The sequence below is a fragment of the Poeciliopsis prolifica genome, unplaced genomic scaffold (genome assembly GCF_027474105.1).
Source record: "Poeciliopsis prolifica strain line A6 unplaced genomic scaffold, Auburn_PproV2 SCAFFOLD011, whole genome shotgun sequence".
Lineage (NCBI taxonomy): Eukaryota > Metazoa > Chordata > Actinopteri > Cyprinodontiformes > Poeciliidae > Poeciliopsis > Poeciliopsis prolifica.
Window position 1 is genome coordinate 10,673,245 of NW_026562386.1, and position 21,760 is coordinate 10,695,004.

General features: G+C 37.1%; 1 protein-coding gene across 5 annotated transcripts in view; it reads right to left on the bottom strand.

Moving 5' to 3' along the window:
• Positions 1-1,768: 1,768 nt before the first annotated feature.
• Positions 1,769-21,760, bottom strand: part of celf6 (CUGBP Elav-like family member 6) — a 152,353-nt gene continuing 132,361 nt past the window's right edge. For 4 of the 5 annotated variants that reach the window (XM_055036604.1, XM_055036602.1, XM_055036603.1 and 1 more), the window contains exons 11-13: positions 21,001-21,144; positions 17,114-17,263; positions 1,769-9,695 (exon numbers count right to left, since the gene is read on the bottom strand). In XM_055036604.1, coding sequence (XP_054892579.1) covers positions 17,136-17,263; positions 21,001-21,144 — 272 coding nt within the window. In that variant the 3' untranslated portion in view covers positions 1,769-9,695; positions 17,114-17,135. Of the gene's footprint in view, positions 9,696-17,113; positions 17,264-20,680; positions 20,832-21,000; positions 21,145-21,760 lie in introns of those variants that run through there. The other variant, XM_055036605.1, reaches the window with a different exon arrangement.

Here is a 21,760-nt window from a genome sequence, read left to right on the forward strand (position 1 = left end):
GAGAAGAACATAGTTATAGGTGGTTGTTGTCGCTTCTTCAGGGCAAAAAGATTCTTATAAACCGACATGCCACCTATGATTATGTTTGAGATCTGTAATGAACTGCTCATCAAAGGGTCCCATTCTTGAGCGACCTACAGCCGCATACCTTCTACTTTTCTTTAGCATGTCCAGAAGTTTAACTTTTCTGCCTTTGTTAGTATCTTCCTCTGCCTTTTGGGCCCGACCGCAAGTGCCTTTGTCAGTGCAGAACATTTTGTGGACATTATGGGTTTTAGAGAAACTTGAAATTGCAAAAGTATTTGAAAACTTAAATTTGGCAAGCTGTTTTTTACATATGTGTACATATTAAACTGCAATGCTATTGATACATAGGTAGAGAAGAAGCGGAGAGACTGACTAGCCAATCAGGATGCAGAATACAATTCAAGATGCAAATCCGTGAAAGGTGAACCGCGTTATAGCAAGGGTTCACTGTATAGGCTTAGTTCTTACTCCCTTTCTGTACCTAAAATGTCAGTGCAGTGAAGAAGTAGATTTCTATTATTGTTTTTTTTTCTGTCAAACTTTATTGTTAAGGATAAGCAAATGTTAATGTTCTGCAGACATAACCAGAGTAAATCCAAAATGCAGTAATTTGAATGGTAACAAATGAAGTCACAAAAGAACCAAGAACAACTTACAAAGCGTTTAAGGCCTTAATTACCAATGTTTACAAGTTAACAATAAGAAAGAGAATCAAAAAGTGCCATGTTTATGTTTTGTAAAATATATGGAATAATGAGACAAAAGTGAAACATTCTGTAAGATATGTGACCCATTATATTAAACCAAAATCAGAACAATGCAATTAAGAGGACATTTAAACACAGTGACAGTAGCATGATTGTGTGCAGCTGTTTTGGTGCTTCCGGACCAAATTGATATTCAATTGATGGAACTATGCATTACACTTTCTACCAGAAAATCTTTGAAGAAAAATCCCTGCAATCTGACTTGAATCTAAAGTTCATTTTAACTATGCAATAAGATGATAATAAGAATAGCAGCAAGTCCACCTCTAAACGCTAAAAAAAAAGAAAAAAAAATACTTCATGGGAGTAGCCATCAACACCTAGTCATTAGGTTGAGGCGCAAGTACTTTTTCCATTTAGTTTCAGGCTAGCATTTGTCTCCTCGAATGAGATTTTAATTATTGCTAAGCGAAAAAAATACTGTCTTTTATCCTTTTCAGAATCATCAGTGAGAGGTAACTTATCTTAACAGGTGCATGGTGTGTGGGAGGAAACCAGAAAACACTGAGAAATTGCTCTTCTCACTTATATATGGCATTTTTTAGTGTAGTGTTTTCCATTGGAGAAGTAAGAGGCAAAACTTTAACTGTGTTCCTCCTACTTAGTTACAGATGATAACGAGCAGTACTCATATAATTTGATATTGTTTTTACTGTAAAATCTTCTGAGGACGAGAGCTGAATATCCATTTCCCTTTAATCAATTCACAATTTATTCCCCTCCCTCTTTCAATCTCCTTCCCATTTATTATGCATTATTCGCCCTTTTTAAACTATTCTCTACTAACCGTCTTATCTAATTTGGTATTCGGATATGGTTAGAGCTGTTAGCTCAATTAATACAATGACATGCCCTCTGCAATCCATGTAACATTAGGACACATACTCATTTATACCTCTGCACAAGACATGATAAATCCATACCTTAAAGATGCATTCTTAACAGGGTGCCTTGAATAAATAACAGAGACAAAAGAGTTTTCGTCTTCTACAGGACTGTGCTTTATTTTAGTCTAAGCAGAATATAATAACTAGAGAACTACAGAGTTCAGGATCACTATGGGAGATATCATCCCGAACCAGGGAAACGGGCCCCAGCCAGCGGTATTTAAATTACATTTCTGTTTGAAACAAAACAAGCAGAAACATTCGCTCAAAATCTTTCAAATAAAAAAAAAACAACAAAAACATGATTGTTTTAAAATACCTAAGAAAATGATAATAAATCTTGAACATTTGATAAAAACTGAAATTACATAGTGAAGCTGGGAATGTAATGGTTTATAATACAAAAAATAATAATGGAACACTTTAAAGGTTCTCAATGAATGCTTGATTGAAGCAAACTGCTCAGATAGCTGAGTTTGTTTACATTTTGGTCCTTGTAACCAATGGAAATGGAGGTGGACAACCACATCCATATTTGTGTCACAATGGGCTTGAGGCTAAAACTGAATCTGGCTAAATGTTTGCTTTAAAGAGCTTTTGGCATCCTCAGAATAAAGTGTCTGACCACTCTTCACAGGTAGTGCTGGGTTTAAGGCAGAATTCCCAACTCACTTTTACAAACCGACTTGACTGGAGCAAAGCGGTGTCACATGATCTACTGTTGGCACAGTGTCTTTAGTGGATTGAGTCACATTAAGTAAGAAGCTGTGGTTGAAACATCCCTTAGGAAGGAGCAGAGAATATGAAACTCAAAGATATGTCAATGATGACAAATAACCCTGAAAATAATAAAGACATAAAAAGGGTATGTTACAGGACACCAACAGTGGTTAAAAGACATTAATATATGACAGCATAGGTCCCAAAACCAATAGGATAGCAAAATTTGATATTTTTTGCCTTTTTTCCCCTTTTCTCTTTGTTTTGTTTGAGGTTATATTTTCTTTCTTTGAAACACCACAAGGTCTCAAATAACATTTTTTTCTTATTTTTTCCCAACAACCCTAAACCATTAGGACTCAGTTGTGCAATAAACTCTCTTTTTTTCTGAATCCACGGACCAGGTCCATCAATCATCCTTTTACAGTGCAGTTTGCTAATTCTTGTATTGATTTAATAGCTTTCTGAGAGAAAAATCTCTTTGAACTCGTCCATCCACAGGGGATTTCACACAGGGATTGTATGGCCCAAAAAATAAAGAAAAACGATCAAAGGATATCCGATTAAACCTTGTGACAACGGGTTTGCCCAGCTTCAGCGGTTAATAAAACAACAGAGTGAAAAAAAAATGAAGAAACATTTACTGATATGAGTATAAAATCCCACTTTTTAAACAACAGTGTTTCACTTTACAAGAAATAAAAACATTTTATCTTCTGCTTTTGATAAATTATTCAATATGTTCCTTTTCTCAGTTTCACTGAAATATATTAGCCATTCTTTTATTTTTTTATTTTTTTTACGTTTTAACATGATCTAATGTACGACCTATAAAGAAAGATAAACAGAATTTAAAAATAAGCTATATTGTATGTACAGGTATAATGCAGCTGTCTGGTTAGGATAACAGTGGCAGACTGGATCAAGCAATAAGGGGTTCTGCTGGGATTGCTTTGTTGTTTGTCCCTTCCTCCAGTGTCAGCCTAACCATTTATGTATAGTTTCAAACCTTGTGTAATAAATGCTTGAATCCAAAATGGTTTATGTACATGCTAAACAAACTGGTACCTGGAGAGGAAAAGCCTCTGTAACTGCTGCAAAAGCCTTAACGTTTTCTTGTGATTCATTTCTAAAAGTCTACACGTAGCTGATGTTTTCTTCTCCTTTTTGCCTCTAAATTGTCGAGCATGGAGCGTTCATACAGATGGATGAACTCTACTGTCACTGCCATATCTGTTCATCAGCCCCAATTGGACTAATCCAATTACTGCACTGGCAATCTTTCTTCTGTCAGAAAAATCATGACATGACGGTGTACACGGAATCTTAATTAACAGATCACTTTGGAGCCATGGCTTAGGTCTGACACTAAGTCAAATCATTTCTAAGCCTTGGTCCGACGCTTACGGTTGTAGGATGCATGCTCACAGCCCAAACCTAAGGGGCTTAAGAGGACTTAAACTCTCCTAAATCCCTGCACTGCTGTGGATACATTTTATAGTGACATCATTGTCCCACAGAGTTGAGCTTCTCAACACAAGTTGCTATAGAGCCTTGCCCTTATTAGTATTTCAAAGGCTATTTACATTAAGAAATACAGAAAAAAAGTCTTGACCTTTATTTCTTGGTGTTGTTAAATGTTGCCACACAACATTTCTGTGCATTCTGGTGGATATTAAGATGTGTTTTTGTTACTCTTGGAATCAAATTATGACCATTTAGGTCCAAACCGAGAATTTGTTGATATATCAGTCCCCTCTGCTGCCTCACACTGTCTCCCTATTTGTCTGCTTGACCTTTTAAGGATCAGGGGTAAGGCAAGGCTCTGAACCTCTCCACTAATCATGACATCATTGTGCCTGATGCCCTGAGCACTGGGAGCGATTTTGTGGAGTTTCAGTTTAGCACGCAGCAATCCCCCCTACCAGCACCAACACCACCCAGTGCCTGTTTCCACTATTCCCACCCACCATCTTTTTCTGTCCAAAATTCCATTTCCAGAGCAAAATCCTTTTAGGTGCCAAAATGAGACGATGGAACAGCTCTTTCCCAATGCAGCCATTAAATGAGAGGCATTAATTTCTTCCATCCTGTCCAACAGGTTCCTTTAATTATCTCTCTGCTTTCAGTCAATTACATTTTGCTTCCTTTCCTTGACAATCGCCGCTATTTCAGTGTTATGCACCCAGTGGGTTGGATATTCATATTCCACTCTATTCCTCCAAGAATATAAGCAACGCTAAACAACAAGCCTTGTAAGTAATAATATGCATGCATCTTTCTTATTTCCTTGCTAAAACATATCAATTTGGAAACCTTTTTTTCAGTTCTTGTTAAGAGAGCAAATTAGAGCTAAAGCAATATTTCATGTCATAGATGATGACACACCACAGTGACATGCAAAATTACTATGGCGCTCCTGATTGTTTCTACATTTTTTCACCTAACATCTACAAATTCACTAAAGTTTATCTGAATTATTTTTGATTTATTTATTTATTTTGTGTGTGTGTGAATTTAAATATGAGCTGTGCAAATACATTCAACCCCATTATAAAGATACAACCACATTCATTCAAAAACCACATAATTTATCATCTCTCTAAATTTTAGTGTGCTGTTTGTAATTTAATTACACTGTTCTGTTAAGACCTCAGGGGTTTGTTGGAGAAAAAAAACTCCATAAAGATGACTAAGGAACAGCAGCAAACGGATCAGGAATAAAGTTGTGGAGAAGACTGATGCTGGGTTGAGTCATACAACAACACTCCACAAAGCACTGTTTGATAAGTCATCTACGAAATGGAAAGAGTAAGTCAGAAATGAAAATCTCCTAAAGCATCTTCCTAAATTGACAAGCCTGAAAGAATTCATCAGAAAAGAAATCGATGGACTCCATCATAGAACATGACGATGGCTGGCTCATGCTGTGGGAATTCTTTACTTCACTAAACAGGGGAGTTTGATGGAGTTCATATGATGACAGATGGATCTAAGGGCAGGGGATAGAAAATAAAACATGTTAGGGGCTGGAAAAGACTGAGGCAAAGACTCAACGTCCCAAAGGACAACAAACCTGAACATTCAGGTAGAGCTGTAATGCAGTGGTATTGGTCAAAGCATATTAATGTGATAGAATGACCCATTCCAGCAAGACAGTCTGCCAGATGTCCTAAGCTGTTAGAAATGACCCTCTGAGTGTGACTGCATCAGACAGTGATTCTATGAAGTGTTAACTTGAGGAGAGGGGGGCTGAATACATCTGTACTCCACACTTTAGAGTTTTTAAGTTTGTAGAACAATATTGAAAATCATGTGTGCTTTTACATCCACTTCATAATGAATGCACTGCAAGGCATTGTATGTGAAAAATGCTAACAAACTACTTTGAAGCTTGTGGCCATAACATAGCAATTTTGATAAAGTTCAAGTTGTATGAAAACTTTTATTTAGTTCTAAAGTCCCAGCTAACCTTTACCTATATTAACTTTCAGGGAATATGCAAAATCACAATTTGGTAACTTAGTAGTTGCCACTTTTCAGAGTTCAGAGACTGAAAGAGAAGAAGACTTAAAATTTCAACAAGCAATGAAAAACTCTAGAAACAAACTTTCTGTCTCATTTTGGTAGCTCTAGTGCACATACGCCACTGTCTCCGCTTTCAATGCTCAACACTTCAGCACCCTTCCCAGGGTGTAAAGGTAATCGGAGCACCCTTGTTAAAAGTGTTCAAGTGCTGGTTTCACATTTCCTAATTTAGCTCTGGCATAGCAGGTACATGCTACATGAACGTTGCACTATCAGCCAAGCTAGACAGCAGGAGGCTAAGCTGGGCTGGATTTTGGCTCACTGGGGACTCAACCTGCTATTAGGAGAGGAAACACTACAGCATCTGATTTAAGACGGAAAAGTTCAGTGGAGCTTGCATGCAAGATTTATGTCACTGAGAGTATTTTAGGGATTGCCAAGACAAGCATGGAACATTCAATTGCTCATTGAACATTACTCTGCCAACTGACGGCTTCTGCTTCAAACAGATAATGAATACAAACTTTTATGAGGATGCAGCCTTTTTCTAACCCACTTTATGCATTCTTTGGCATTTATACCAAAGGTTACATAGGGAAAAAATACAAGAAGACATTTTATGTAGTAATTTCATTAAAAATAATAATAAACAATTTGTTGGACATCATTCTTCTCTGAAGAACTGTGCTTCTGCATATTATGTTACAGTTGAGCAAAAGTGTGCTTTGGAGGTCTCTTAGCAGAAATACAATGAGGGAAAAGAAACAAGTCTGAGCTAGTTGTTTTGTAAAATTGGTTGACCTCTATTGCCAACCGCTGAGAAGCAATTTTGTTGCGGATACACAGGACTCTCAGCTGCTACTAGAGCAGGATTGGACATTTCCCACAAAATTGTTGGTTTTGACCCATTTTATAAGCAACTGTTTTTGGAACAGTTGTTGAGCAGGGAAAGCTAATGCTTTGCTTTACTTTGCACTACTATTTTAGATTTTGGCACTGCCAATCTGCTCTGCGATTTTAAAGCCAATATGGATTGTTTTGTTTCACAATTTCCTCATTTACTCTCCTGGTAAATGTGGCTGTGTTAGTGATGCCAGGTCAGCTGTCAGCAGCCTTGCCAAGGAGTAGGCACAGACATAATTCTCCCTAATCTTCCTTCTGTCACCCATGTGCATGTTGGGAACCATCTCTGCCATCATTGGGTCCAGGTGATTATCCCTGTGATTTTTCACTTCATTGCTGCTAATGTATAGAGGGTTATGATTGCAGTGTGATTAGGGAATGGTGAAAAGCATGTTTAATATAGTGCAAGAGATAATTGAAGTGTAGTGAGAACAGGCAGTGGCTCAGTAGGTTGAAATAAAAAAAATCAGTGGGGTGATGAACAGCTGTAATTTGAAAGAGCGTGTCATGTTCAAACATTAAAAAAAGTCACAATAAGACAAGGTGATTGACAAAGCTTGGATCAAGACCTTCAGCCCACTTAAATGACAGGTGGAGCATCAGAAAAATGGAATAAACTGGCACCTCTCCAGTTGGTTAACCTCTCCACGTTGATGTGTCAAAATCTTGAGGGAAGAGAACGCAAGAAGAAGAGTCCAAGCAGGAAATATGATCTGTTTGGAAATAAATAGGGGTTCTTCGGAAGCATACATCATAGATCCATAATATTTTCCGCCAAAGGCTTGACTACCATTTCTAATTTTGTCAGCAACATTGTGCTGCAACAACCATGAAGCATCACTTAAGAAGGATGTAAATGTGATAAGCCGCTGATTTCCTCTCTTCCTGCTCGACTCCTTCTTGCCTTGCCCTGCCTCTTAATGCCAGCTGTCGGTGCTCAGAAGGGCTGGTTTAAGGATTCGAGCTGGTGTTCTGCAGAGCAAATTAGGAAGTGCTCATAGTGACTGAAAACAACCAGCGCTCTTCGCCGACTTCAAATGTATTGATTGGGCTTTACAGAGGAGTCCACATGTACAGCTCTAAAACAGTTAAAAAGGCAACAGGACTAAATCAAAAAGTGACAACACTAGAGTGCTTTACTCTGAAAAGCTATGGATGAGTTGAGCAAGGATGATGAGTGGTTCCTACATTTCATGGATTTAATCTATTTAAGCAGTTGCTTTTTCTCATAGGTTCTATGTTTAATAAAGGGAAAAAATGGTCAGGGAATATGTTTAAAGTAAAAAAAATTTTAACCACAAGGTTAGTTCATTGCTAAACACAGTTCATTCTGCTGGCAGTTTCAGTAGCTGTTGCCCTACTCCTCCTCTCATGCTTTCTCTCCGTTCTCTTCATGGTCATCCATCTGCTTTTTATCCATCTCATTTCAATCATGTGTGGCTTCAAAATATACACTTCATGATGCAATACAAAAGGTCAAGGGGCATGAACAGAAAGAGGGAAGGAAAAAAGACACCCCATGTCCATTTGACTTGGTCTTTACAGTGGATTGTCGCTTGAACACAAAGGCCGGTGAGAAGCCTTAAATATCTGCACGCTGTCCAGCACAGACATCACGGAGTTCAGTCTTCTTTGTCTCTTGTTTTCCTTTTTAGTCTGCTAGATCAGTCTCTTTAGCTGTCAGAGAGTGCAGTGCCTTATACATCATGATGAGTGGGATATCCAGTGGCTGTTACCTTTACATCTAAGAAAAAAAAAAAAGAAAGAACATGTGCCGTCCAAAGGCATGGATAAATGTTTTTGTTACTCCGTCTTTTACCAACTTTTAATGGGAAATTAAATTATTTTTTTTAACAACAGCAAAAATTTGCAAATGTACTTTTTTCTAGTCTACATCACTATTCTACAACCTGCTGCTAAAATCAGCGTCCAGAGCAAAAGATCAGCCCCTATACTACGACTCCATGTCTTTTTTTAATACATTATTTCCATTTTCTTTTTATTCGTTCTTACAGTAAGCCACTGGATATTGATTTAATGATTCTTTTTTTCCACTATGAGTAAATACTTGCAGCTACAAGGTATGAGTTTTTTAAATATATATTTATATATTTATATATTTATAATCTTTTAAAAAGCATTTAGTCCTTTGGTCCCTATTTCCTAAGGAATGATGCATGTAAATTATCCTGGATTTCCCCACTCCTCTCCTTGTCTTCTTCTTGTTTTTCCACTTCGATGCAGAGCTTGCCCTGTCACAGAGCACAACACCTGTGTAGGCACAAAAACCAAAATGGCAGCAGGCTGGTGTGTGTGTGTTTGTGTATATTTGTGTGCGTCTGTGTATGTGTGTCTGTGTGCGTGCACACGCATGGATTTGCTTCAGTTCTTGTGTTGGCATTTGCACGTATTTATACATGTACAGAGTCTTTTTTTAAGTTTTTCATTCATTAAGTGCAGCTTGTTTAATTTCTTGTATGTTTGGTTTATTTTTTTAAATATTTTTTTAAGTGAGTTTATCTGTATCCTGTGTCAGTATGCATGCTTTGAGCATAATGAGTCTATAAAGTTTTTTTTCTTTTCATCATGTCTAAAAAACAGCAGCAAAAAGTTGGTCTCTGCAAAAAATCTTCTTCCACAGATGCCAAAGCAAAAAAGGGAAAAAAGAGGCATTTGCGAAGAAAGAAAAAACTAAAATGGTAATAAAAAACAACAACTCTGGGATCCTTCTTTCAGTCACCCAATCTTTCAGCGGCTTTCCAGGAGGATCAAGGGACCACCCTTTCTTCATGATATGTAGCAGAACGAGGAGTCTTTGTACTTTTACTGCACTTGTGGAAATAAGGTGTTGTGGCCCTTCATCCTGTGACACAGAGAGAGGAAAAGAGAAAGACACAGGAAAGAATAAGGTGAGTGGATTCAGGAAGGCTGTAGCAAACATGCTCAAGGTTGTTGGCTCCTGGTTATCACACAGACTGACAGGCACAGCCAACAGTGAGAGGAACAGACGGAAAGAAGAAGAAGAAGAAAAAAAAAAACAGTGTGTCAATCACAGCCAGAAATAAGTGGGCTAGAGGTGGGGTGGGAGATCTGTGTTAAAACCATATGGAACAGACATCTACACTGTTACAGCACTAATCCAAGGAAGGCCTAATTTAAACTGACTGGGTTTTTACTGCTTGGAAAAGAAAGCTGCTTGAGACATTGCTGTCATTCATCTCTTTGTTAATTCAATACAAACAAAACAAAAACTATGAAAGAACACGGGAGATAAAAAGAAGAAAACAAGTGTTAAAGAGAGTTAAACTGCATTAATTAGAGTGACAGAAAACCAATGGTTAGAAAAGAAATGTGAACATGTCAACAAATGGCCTCTAATTTGGAAACCCTTCTCTGTCTCTGTGTTGGATTGACATCATACTGACTGATACTGAAAGTGTTGGAGCTGTTAAGCTTTGGATATAAAAGAATATGTTTACTGCCCATCAGGGCTATTATGTTGTGAACTATGATGCAGTTTGAAGAAAGGAAGCACAATCACAGCAAATCACTCTTTGGGAATGAACATGAAAGGGTCTGACTTTCTGACGGGAACACACGCCTGGGTGCTCTCTTTGTTCTACCTTTCCATTTCTGTAAATGAGCTTGTTACAGTTTCATAATAGATCTGCTTTTTCAGACACGCGGCCTAGATTCAAAATTATTTGTTACGAGTAACAAAGCCAGCCCAGCCATTAGTGACATATGGCACTAACAATCCCAATTACAGATACATTCTTTTGTATGCTATAAGGGCATTTCTACCTTTACGTGTAGCACGCATAAAACAGACAGCCTTTTTTAAAATGCATCTATTTTTCCACATGAAAAGAGATTCCTTGAATGTTATTTCAAACACCAGGTGTGTTAGATCATAAACAGTAATTCTTTATTTCTTTAGAAGGTATATTAAAACCCACATGTCTTAGAATTCACAATAAAAAACTCCTCGTACTTCAGAATCAGAGTTGAGGCCAGAAAAACTTTATTTCTCACTGTTTGCGCACCCCTCTCCCCTCCCTCCCACTGAGTTCAGTGAATAGAAAAACTACAGGAGGGTGAGTCGCCTGCGGTTCTTCTGAAACAGGGCAAGGGAAATTTGATGACTCCTTTCAGGATGGCCTGAAAGGGTGTTTCAACAAACCAACTTGCAAAGAAAGGACCTATTTCATTGTGAATCTGTTTGCTGTTAGTTTTTACATATCAATTTGTGTGACATTTGAAAAGCAGAAAATAAGAATTTACTCATCAATTGACATGCAAAAAACTAAAAACTACAGTGCAATTTAATTCATACACATGAAACTGTAATAATTTGTATCCTCAAGGAAATGTGTCATATCCTTGGTGTTTCAGTTTAGATTAGTGTTGCTTTTCTTAGTTTGTTATTAATGTTTGCAAGGTTTGGCTGCATTCACTTAATTTCTTTCTGTTCATGATTGTACTGTGCAATTCCAATTCATTTCTTTGCATTTAATTTTTACCTATTTTTTATGTACGTCCCTTTGTGTATTTTAGTTTATTGTCAGATCAGCATTAATCTTTAGCGTTGTTTGTAATATTAAAATAATAAATTTAAGGTGGCTGGGTTTGTTTTATTCAGGATGTGAAGGACTTAGATATCAAAATGGGATTAATGCATTTTTAGTTCTACCTCCTACATTTCTGTTTTACATGTCTGATCACTGATTATCATAATTTGATCAAGATCTGATCAAATTATAACAATGCACGGCCTTCAAATGTTGCATTTCCAAAACATTGTGCGCTTGAAGATGCTCTGGTCAGTTAGGACAAAAGAGGCCAATTCTCAAAGAAATCTTTTAGTAGTTCTAAAAGACCAGAGAGGAGCAGAGGTACACCTGACATTCGAACAATCACCATGTAAAGCCTCTACAGCTACAATGGAGTGGTCTCAATCAAACCATATTCACACAAAGGACACGTGTAGTAAGGGCTGGGAATGGTTCAGTCAAAGTTCAGATTTGAACTGAGCTGAGTCTGTGGCAAGACTTGAAAATTGATGTTCACTGACACTTATCAGAAGAAATCTGATAATGTCAGCAGTTTAGTTTTCTCATGGGGAGACTGAACAAACATATGTCACAATTCCAGATTTTTTATCAGCAATACAAAACAACTGAAAACCATCTGCTATTTCATTTCCACTTCATAAGTGTGTTGGTATACGATGCAGATTAGCAGAAACATTTCTTGAGATCTGTGGTTGAAAAGTGACAACATGAAAGTTCAAGTGGCATGCTAACCAGTCAATATTTAGAGTATCTTGAGGGGACTGATTTTGTTTATGTGGTTCTACATGTCTGCTTCATCTCTTTTATTTCTTTTGCTTTGCATCCTCATGAATAAATAAATATGACATTATTTTTATGTTAGACAAACAAAATGGTTTTGCAGAGGAATTTCCTGTGTAGAGGGAATGCATAGAAAGGTGGAGTGTCAACATTCACCGAAACACAAAAGAAATGCAATCGGTCACACGAATGAAGGGTGACCCTGGATATTTCCCATCTAAAGTGCTGTGGCGTAGATGAAGAAAAAGGTCCTTTTTGCAAAATTAAATTTAGAGTTTTGTGAAAGAAGGAGACTGTGGACATGAATGCAAAAAGATAGAAAAATAAAAAAGTACAGTACATCCATACACACAAACCTCACAAGAGGACAAGATACACGGTACAATGGCACAAAGAGCTTAAGGCCACTTCCAGTTATAATCACCAAACCAACCAGTCAGCATATCATTTTACAGGCACCAGCCAATAAATTCATCAACTACCGCACAAACTGCCAATGTACAATATAAAGTATATATATAATATATATATGAAAGAAGGGCAGAATATAAAGAGATAGAGTTCAGAGATATCAACCAACGCCACGTCATGCAACGCAGTCACAGTCTCACCACATGACGTCATCCAGAAGAAAATGACACCATGGGTTCAACTTACAGCTGTGGGAACTTGGCCCCATGACAGGTGTTGGTGGGGTGTGTGGCTATAGCGGAGAAAGGCCACCTCACACTGTGATTGGCCATGTCAGGTTGCCAGGTTGGTGGGGGTGACAAAAAAAAAAAAAAGAAAAACAGTGGGATTTCCTTTTCGTTGAGTCAGATTTCAAAGAACCCCCTGTATGTTTGTGTGCCACAATTTCACTTATTTTGCCTGTCAAATCAAATATATTCATTATGATCGTTAAACTAGAAAAAAAAAAACAGTACAACAGAACAGATGATATTCAGCTCTGCACAGAACATCAAAAAGGTCTTTATTTGTTCTTCTGTCTAGTGGTAAAACATTCTCAAACTGACAACATTTGCAGGTTAAAAGGTTGAATTTACGTTTATATTCACAAAGATAACCCTAACAGCAGAAATGCATATTTCAGAAACTTGTTCTGTCTTCAGTAATTGGATTTGCCTTGCATTGTTTGCTGTGAGGGTGGCTGTACACTGAGTGCTTCACTGCTTTTTTGCATTAAGTTTATCTTTAAGACACAGAATGGAATTTTAGAGTAGCGAGGCTCCTGAGACCAGAAGAGAAGAATGCTGTCTGATCTTGTTTTTAATTCAACTTCAAAGCAACATTGTCAGAGTCAGAGAAAACAGCAGCCTGTGTACTTATCTACATAGTGAAGTTTTTTTTTATTATTTATTTATAAAGAAGCATTTTGCAGTTTGCATTTGCAGCAATTGAGATTTTGGAATAACAGAATAAAAAAATATTAAAGTTCCTGCTCTTTTTCAATATTGTGCATATTTGTGGATGTGCATCTCTGCAAATCAGAATGTTAAAAAAGTAATTAAAATAATTAAATTGAAAAAGAGAAACTCAATTCACTTTTACACAGTGTGATATATTTTAAGCTTTGTATTTTTTTGTTACCTTTGATGAATGTGACATGCAGTTAATGAAAACCCAAAATTAAGTTTTTTAGGAAAGTAAAATATTTGTAAGACTGATAAAAAAAAAGTTTTCAAAAGAAAAAAAGAGCAACTTTAAAGTATTTCAAGGTAACTGAACCTAATATTTGGTTAGAGCTTATTTTGCATGAATTGCTGCATCATTGTGGTTTGGTTTGGAGGTTGCCAGGTTGGCTCTATCTATCAACCTTTGGCTCTATCTCTCTAGATTCTTCTAGCCTTTGGCTCCTCTACATTGTTGGATCTGGTGTCTCTTTTCTTCCTATTTACTTAAATCCAGTAGAGAAGCTACATGATTAAGGGCAGAAAAGTTTGCTGACTAGGCAAGCACAGAGATATGAAGGTAATCGGGTAAGGCATTGATGTTTTTGTCGGTGTGGACAGGTGCAATATTTTTAGAAAAAGGAAATCAACATCTCTGTTCGTCTTTTCATTAGACAATAATTTTCAAATTTATTGAGATGTTCTGTATTGTTGTTCTTTAAAAAACTAAAAAACCTTAAAATTTGAAAAAAATAAATACAAATAAAAAATGGACTCAGTGTTTGTCTTAGCTTATTATCAGTTTTGCTGTGTTTTTTTTTTTTTTTTTTTTTTCCATTTTTCTATACTATAGCTACATAAATGTCCAGGTAACTTCAGAAAAAGTGAAAAGTACTGAGCTGGACGAAAGACAAAGGAGGACTTTGAAATGCTCACACACACACCAACAGGCATAAACACACTTCCTGATTAAGTGACAGAATGTTAATGTGGGTAATGGATTTACTTTGTGACTTTTAAAGTATATCCTAATGACTGCTCTGTCATCCGGCAGAGTCGTAGGATATTTACCATTTGTCTCTGTGACTGTGATAAATCAAATTCACTTTGCCATCTTTTTTCCTCTTTGTGTGTCAGCTTTGAAAGCTTCTCTGCAATTAGCAGGCCATAGCTCCATTCAAATGCTGTCAGGGAACTGATAGAAGGTGCATTTATCATTTGTACTGCATATGCCATCCTGTGGCTTTTAAAGAGGCACATCTAAAACAAGCAAGTGGTAATACCATGCATTCATTTATGGGGAGATTGAATCCAGGCTTATGTTATTGTAATGAAAAGTAGTCCTGCCAGTTGGGATTTGAGAGCATGCATCTATATTATTTTTGCGCTTGGCAGCTGTAGTTTGTAAACAGATGGGCGATGATTATTTGAATCAGTTGTGACACTGTGAAATTAGTCTATTCAGGGATCCTGTTGCTAAGAGCAAGCCATGTCTATATTGGTATATATGAAAGCTCATATGTTTTGGGATCAAAATGTGAAGTAATCAAGATATATGGTGGCAAATAAACCAGAAGATCACCCAGAAAGGTAACTGATTAGTATGATTCCTTAGTTGCTGTTGCACTTCACAGGAGCACCATAAATATGTTCACAAAATATTTGAACACATTTAGGGAGGTATTCAACAAATGTGTATAAATTAAAACTACAACTAGTCAAAGGAAATAAAAAAATAATAAAAGAATAATGTGATTCATAAAATATTACTGCAATACTTACATTGGAGGGTGTCCCTGCCAATGTCAGTATCTTAAACTACTTTTTGTCTCTGTAAAGTTCAAGTCAATATAGAACAGAATAGTAGAAACTAACACATTATTTAAGTTATTAAATTTTGTTTACTTATGTTATTGTCTAAGTATTCTTAGACATTAAAATAAAATGCTAGCAACATGGAGTACCCCACTTCCAATCACCACAGGGGTTCCTGTGGTCACCGTGGACAAGCCCCACACCCATCCCATGTCCTCACCAGGATCTGTATAGACAATGACTGGGTGGGTCATTATTAGCACATTTATTTTTGATAAAATTGCAAAGGTTGCATAAGTACAGTTTAAGAATTGGTTAACAATACAGAAGGTTAACTTAGTAGATCTTAGTAATAGTTAAAAGCAAATATTAAATGTTAGATTAAAATTTGCCCCTCCTAATTAATAGTTACACTTTTGGTCAGTTTCTTTTGATCAGCAAATTCATTATGATCATTTGCTCTTTGCTATGGTGCATTTTCTACCTAAAAGTCAATATGAGTGAAGACACAGCATTAACTTTGTCTAGACGTTGACTCAAATGTAATGCTGAGCTATTTTAGGCGAAACATTTTTGCCATTTGGGATTTGCAACCTACAACTAAACACTCTGGATCTCTTCCCAATGCTATGCCAAACATTCAAGTTAGAAAACATAGCAATGTTGCCCCAGAGCTCCATACAGGTACAAATTTCATTTAATAAACCACAGAGAAAACACATTTTTGTGAAACAAAGTAACCTGACAAGAATCATTGGAAGTCAAAATTGGAAATCAAAGAAGAAAGCGCTAATTTTTCTTTAGAACAAGCACAGGCTAGCAGCAGGTGCGACAGAGTAATGTTTAAAAACCTATATCCCCTCATCATGGAAACCACACGAAGAAGTTTATATGCAGCTTTTAAGTTGAAGGCTATCGACTAGATTGATAGCTCGGCGTGAAAGAATCCATGGTTCGGCGTTGGAGATGGAGGGCTGCGTCCTTAATAGCAGATTTATTTGCTATTAATTTCTCCCACTCTCCCTCTGTGGAAAACCGAAAATGGCAGAGATACCAGCGGCGTATAGCCCGGTGCGGCTTATACATGTACGTTTCCAGTTTTTTAAAAAACCTTTGTGGGTGTGGCTTATAGTGAGCCGGAAAATACAGTAGTTCAGAGTCCATGAGAAGATATTCAGAAGGGATTTTTTTATTGATTGATTTTAGTTGCCTCTTCAACTCTTTGTGTAAAGTCTCTAATGTCTGCCCATGTGCACCAGTGAGGAGTGTTAATAATAACCTGCCAATTGACCTATGGGCTTTAAATTTTCCCGTCGTTTAAAAAAAATAACCGGTCAAATACGGAAAACATTCTGTTCATGCAACCTCTGGATATGACTGTTACCTTAACAGTCATATCATGAGTCTTAACGGTGCAGAGATAAAGTTAGACCCAATGAAATAGTTAAGTTTTAACAAACTATATCATATCTGATGTGAACTGAAACAAGTGATTGGAGGCAATGAGATGTAGATGATTAAAATGGTAAATCTTATAATTGAATGTTACTAAGACAACAATTGCACCCTCAAAAATGTAAATAAAAGATCCTTTACAATGAATGGCTTCCATCATAATTTGAGACAGCTACTCTTGTAAATCAAGAAATTAATAAAGCACAACAATTTTTAAAAACAGTGTCATTGTACCATAGTATGATATGCCATAAGTGGTACTGCACCTGTTTATGGACAGCAGACGAGTCAGTAAGGTCGGTTGGCGTCCTTTGGCCGCTTTAGCTGCACCTTCAGCCTCTTCATGCCTATCTGGAAGCCATTCATAGCCTGTATAGCGGCCTGAGCACTGGATGGGTTATCGAAACTCACAAAGCCTGAGAAAAGGCCACAAAGTAGAAAGAGGGTGAAACAAGGGATGGGGATTGAGAACACAGAAAGGAAGGGGAGAAGAAACAAAAAACACAGGACAGGTTAGATAAAAAAAAAAAAAAAAAAAATCCTTTTGAACTTTCAACAATGAGAGAACAAAAGGTCTTTGTTTCGCTTTTCAGGAGATTAATTGAAAGTCTTTGAATTTAAAAGATTGCATAAAAAAACTCAAAGGCTAATAGCAGATATATTATAAATCAAATGAAAAAGAGTTTTTTGTTACCCAGAAGTGAAAAAATATACATCTATAGATTTAATAGATTAGAGCCAACAAAAATGTCTCAAACTAGATGTGCACCAGCTATAACCGGATTGTTGGAGCCTTACATGAAAAGCATCTCTCTGTGAATATACGTCTTCATTTTATGTGTGTGACTGAGCATCTATCCAAGTAAAGAGCAGAGGGTACGGGGTTGTGATGAGACGCTCGGAGCAAGGTGTGTAGGACGGAGGTGCCTGCTGCTCGCAGTTATCATTTAGGTGCTGAGGCAGAGTGAACCAACAGCTGCCCCCGCTGGGACTCCTTGCCTCCTCTTATCAGACACCTCTGTGATTGACGGCCAGAATTTTCCGCCTGCCAGCTGATTTGATCACACCGCTATGGGTCCAATTTAATTTGGGGGGAGAGGGCAGGCTTTTGTCAGTGTAGGTGAGATAAGGCTGCTGCTTTACAAACCCTTTAAACAAACTGAGCAGGGAAAGGGCGTGTCAGTTGGTAGCGATCCCAGTCCTACACACACACACACACACCACACACACCCCCCACACACACACACACACACACACTATGTAGGCGCGCGCACAGTCCTGCAATCCCTGAATTTAAGGAATGTGCACACTACATTTAAATCCTTGTGACAAAATAATGATAGAAATCTGAAGGTCAAAAGGCAGGAAGCAAACTTTAAAGTGTGTGCACATCGCAGTGGCAGTTTTACACTCTTGATATGTCCATTTTCATATTTTTTTCCTGTCAAAGATACAGCATGCAATATCTTTGCAAACACAAACAAAATCAAAATAGTTCTTATGGAAATTCAACGTAACTTTGGAATGTAAGGGGTAAATGAAATATAAAATGTAGAATCCATGATGGTGAGCTTACTAGTATCTGCTGCAGCAAAGCGTCTTCAAACCTCTTCTTTGTTTTTCCAGTTTAAAGAGGCATTAAATGTGGGCGTGACCCAAATTACTTTTATTTTTATTTTTTTTTGTTTCATAGAAAACTTTACAATCTATGTATAATTTTGGAGTGTTGTTGTTTATTTATATTATTTACATTTTTCAATAATCTTAAATGTCATAGGGTGCCCCGATTATTTTTTTATGTTTAGTTTTTAATTATTTTTGAGCGGAGGAAAACTGGCACATCAAAGTATCTTGCATTGTGTGGGATACTTTTCTTCAGCAGAGATCAGGAAGCTGGTCAGAGATGTTAGGAAAATGGACTCCATTAAAAACAGGGGAATTCTGGTGGAAACCATGTTAGAGGAACAAGACTGGGGAGCAGATCACCTTCCAGCAAGACAGATACTTGAGAAATCTGTCTTGCTGCTGGAGGTACAACTTGAAGGTTTAAAGCACATTCACACTTGACGAAGGGTCTAAATCAAGTAACAATTATGTGTCAAGACTTGAACATTTTATTTCACAAGTGCTCTCAATCCTATCCGAGTGAGTTTAAGCTATTTTCAATGTAATAAAGGGTTTACAAAATAATGACACACAAGCGGGCTTATTTCCAAATGTATGTCTAGTAAATTATAAGCACTAACATCACATATTTCAGTCTTCGTATTCAAAAAAGATGGATGTACTCAACTAAAAAGATGTCTAAACAGACTGGTGTATTGAGAGCCTAAAAACTTTCACTAAATTTCTTTGTAAAATCATGTTCAGATTGCTCAGTGTTTTATTTAAACAGTCATTTTCATAAAAACCTTTTAGTATCTTGCACCAACTTGAAATGATTTGCTTCAGAGAAACTAGGTTTTGCAAGTAAAAATTTCAATGCAATAATTCAGCATGTGAGAAGATAAGCAATTTTAGGAAAAATCATTATTTTCCTACAACTGCTATGAAGGTGTGGTGATCATTCCGTATTTGGTCATTTTGTTTCTTTACGGTAATTTAAAGTGATGTCATATTTATTTAGGAAAGACATCAGGCACATTTACTGCCTTTCTTCACAGATGTATGACCACTGATAGTTTTCCATTGCAGATCTTTAATATGTTGTCTCATTCTATATTTTCACATATAAAGCTGTGAGCAGCACATCTAAACATTGTTGTGTTAATGTATTTTTTTATACTCTAAAACCTAGTTTTAAAACAATGTCCTCCAAGTTAATTACACCTTTGGTGTATTGAATTATCTTCATTTTTGGTTCATTAACATCTTGGGGCATCTGTTATTCAAAGAAATAAATGAGAGAATTGGAGACTCCAGTTGAAATAAGAGTCTTTTCAGCTTACATCTTAATTATTCTCTATTGTGAGACTGATGAGGTCAGCTCTTGTTTGCCCCTTTCCTTGCTGACTGACGGATAGTGTAAGTGAGAGGCATATGTTCAGCGGAGAACACATGCAGTGGATGAGAGGGAGCCTGTCCTGAGATGGACAGATGAGAAAGAAGAGAGAGATCGTTTCAGATATGCCACAATGAAGAGAAACTGATAGAAAGCCAATGATGGGAGACTCTCTTTCCCTGTGGTTGTCTCCTGGGTGCTGCTGTCCAACTGAATCAACAGCAAGTTCCACACCAGTCTATTATTATCTCTTTAAGTCCATGGATCCCACCTGTGCCACCTCCACCCTGATGAACTGGTTTAGTGAGTGGGAGAGGGAACAAAAGATGAGGAGGGGGATGTGATGCTGCTGGGGCCCCCAGCTAGAGGCTGCCGGGGAGTCTCTGAAAACTTCAAGAATGCTTCCAGTCGAGCTTTTCTTTGAAATTGCATAACAACAATATTGGACACAAAAACAAAACAAAACAAAAAAAAAATCAAATCTCATATATTTGCTCCATAAAGTAAAATTTAGTTGACAAATTGCTTCACCACAGCTCAAATCTTTCCGCATCCGATCATGTTAAAATCACTAACTGCAGTATCATTTTGAGGTTTAGTGTTATGCACCAAGACAAAGGTTTGACTTTAGTGGATTTCGGAGAGTTGAAACTAGATGTCTGCAAACTTTTCTGACTTTTACTTGCAATAATAATTTGAAAGCCATTTCCTTTCACCACCACATGTCTCAATCAGCTGAAATTGTGGGCTGTTCTTCCATACAAAATAGTTCTGTCAAACTCGATGGATAGTGACTTTTGTCATTTATTTTATTCGGTCTTGCCACCAGTTTTCTTTGAAAATGCCATTTGAATTGCCATAGGCCATTGTTACACATCTCTGATTTAAACCCTTCCTTCGTGGCTTTGGCTGTCAGTTTAGGGATGGTCTTTCTCCAGCAGCAACAGGGAACCTCCTCAGACTATATGGCATGATGGATGGAACTAAATAGAGAACAATCCAGAGAGAAAACCTGTTAGTTGGAATAAAAGCCTTGACACTGGGACCTTTCAGTAGGACAAAACCCCTGTGATTTTATGAAAAAAAAGAAAAAAAAAAGACAACAACCCTGGTTTATTATTTTCATCCAGTCATTGTGTCTTTTTGACTCACCAAAGCATTTGCTCTGATTGGTGGCTCGGTCCACAAAGACTTTGGCAGAGATGACGTTGCCGAAAGGAAGGAACATTTGCATGAGCTCAGCATCTCCAAACTCCTGGGGCAGGTGATAAATAAACAGGTTGCAACCTTCCGGCCCTGGTGATGAGAGATTTACAGCAGGAGGATTATAAAGAGGCATAAACAGGAGATGCCCAGTGAGAGATGGACTGACTAATAGCACAGGTGGGAAAAAATATATCTGCAAAATGACTAAGACAAAAATGTTATGATTATATGTTAAACCTTAATTTAAATTAATATTCCAATTATGTTTATGTGTAATCCAGTTGAATAATATATAGAACAACAAACCCCTGGTTCTGTTGGAGGTTTCTTACTTTAAAAGTTGATTTTCCTTTTCTTTTCCATTGTTACTATATCTATCCTCAGAATGAGGAACTGCCAGAAGGAGTGAATGCTGCAATTCAGAAACTTGATGCAATCTGCTTGGTTTCCTTAAAAAAATAAATAATTTACTTTCTATTTGTCAACTGCTTTCAAACAATATGTGTTGTGAATCACATATGTTTGTATTCTTCTACCGACTGGTACCTTTGTATTATGCAACAGTTATTACAGCTTTTTAATGTTGCTTTCTTCAGAGATTCTTTTTTTTCTGTTGAATAATTTAGGATACATGTCACATTGAACTTGGAAGAATTTTTGAAATGATTCATGATGTAATGTTTCTAAATCACAAAAAAAAAATCTT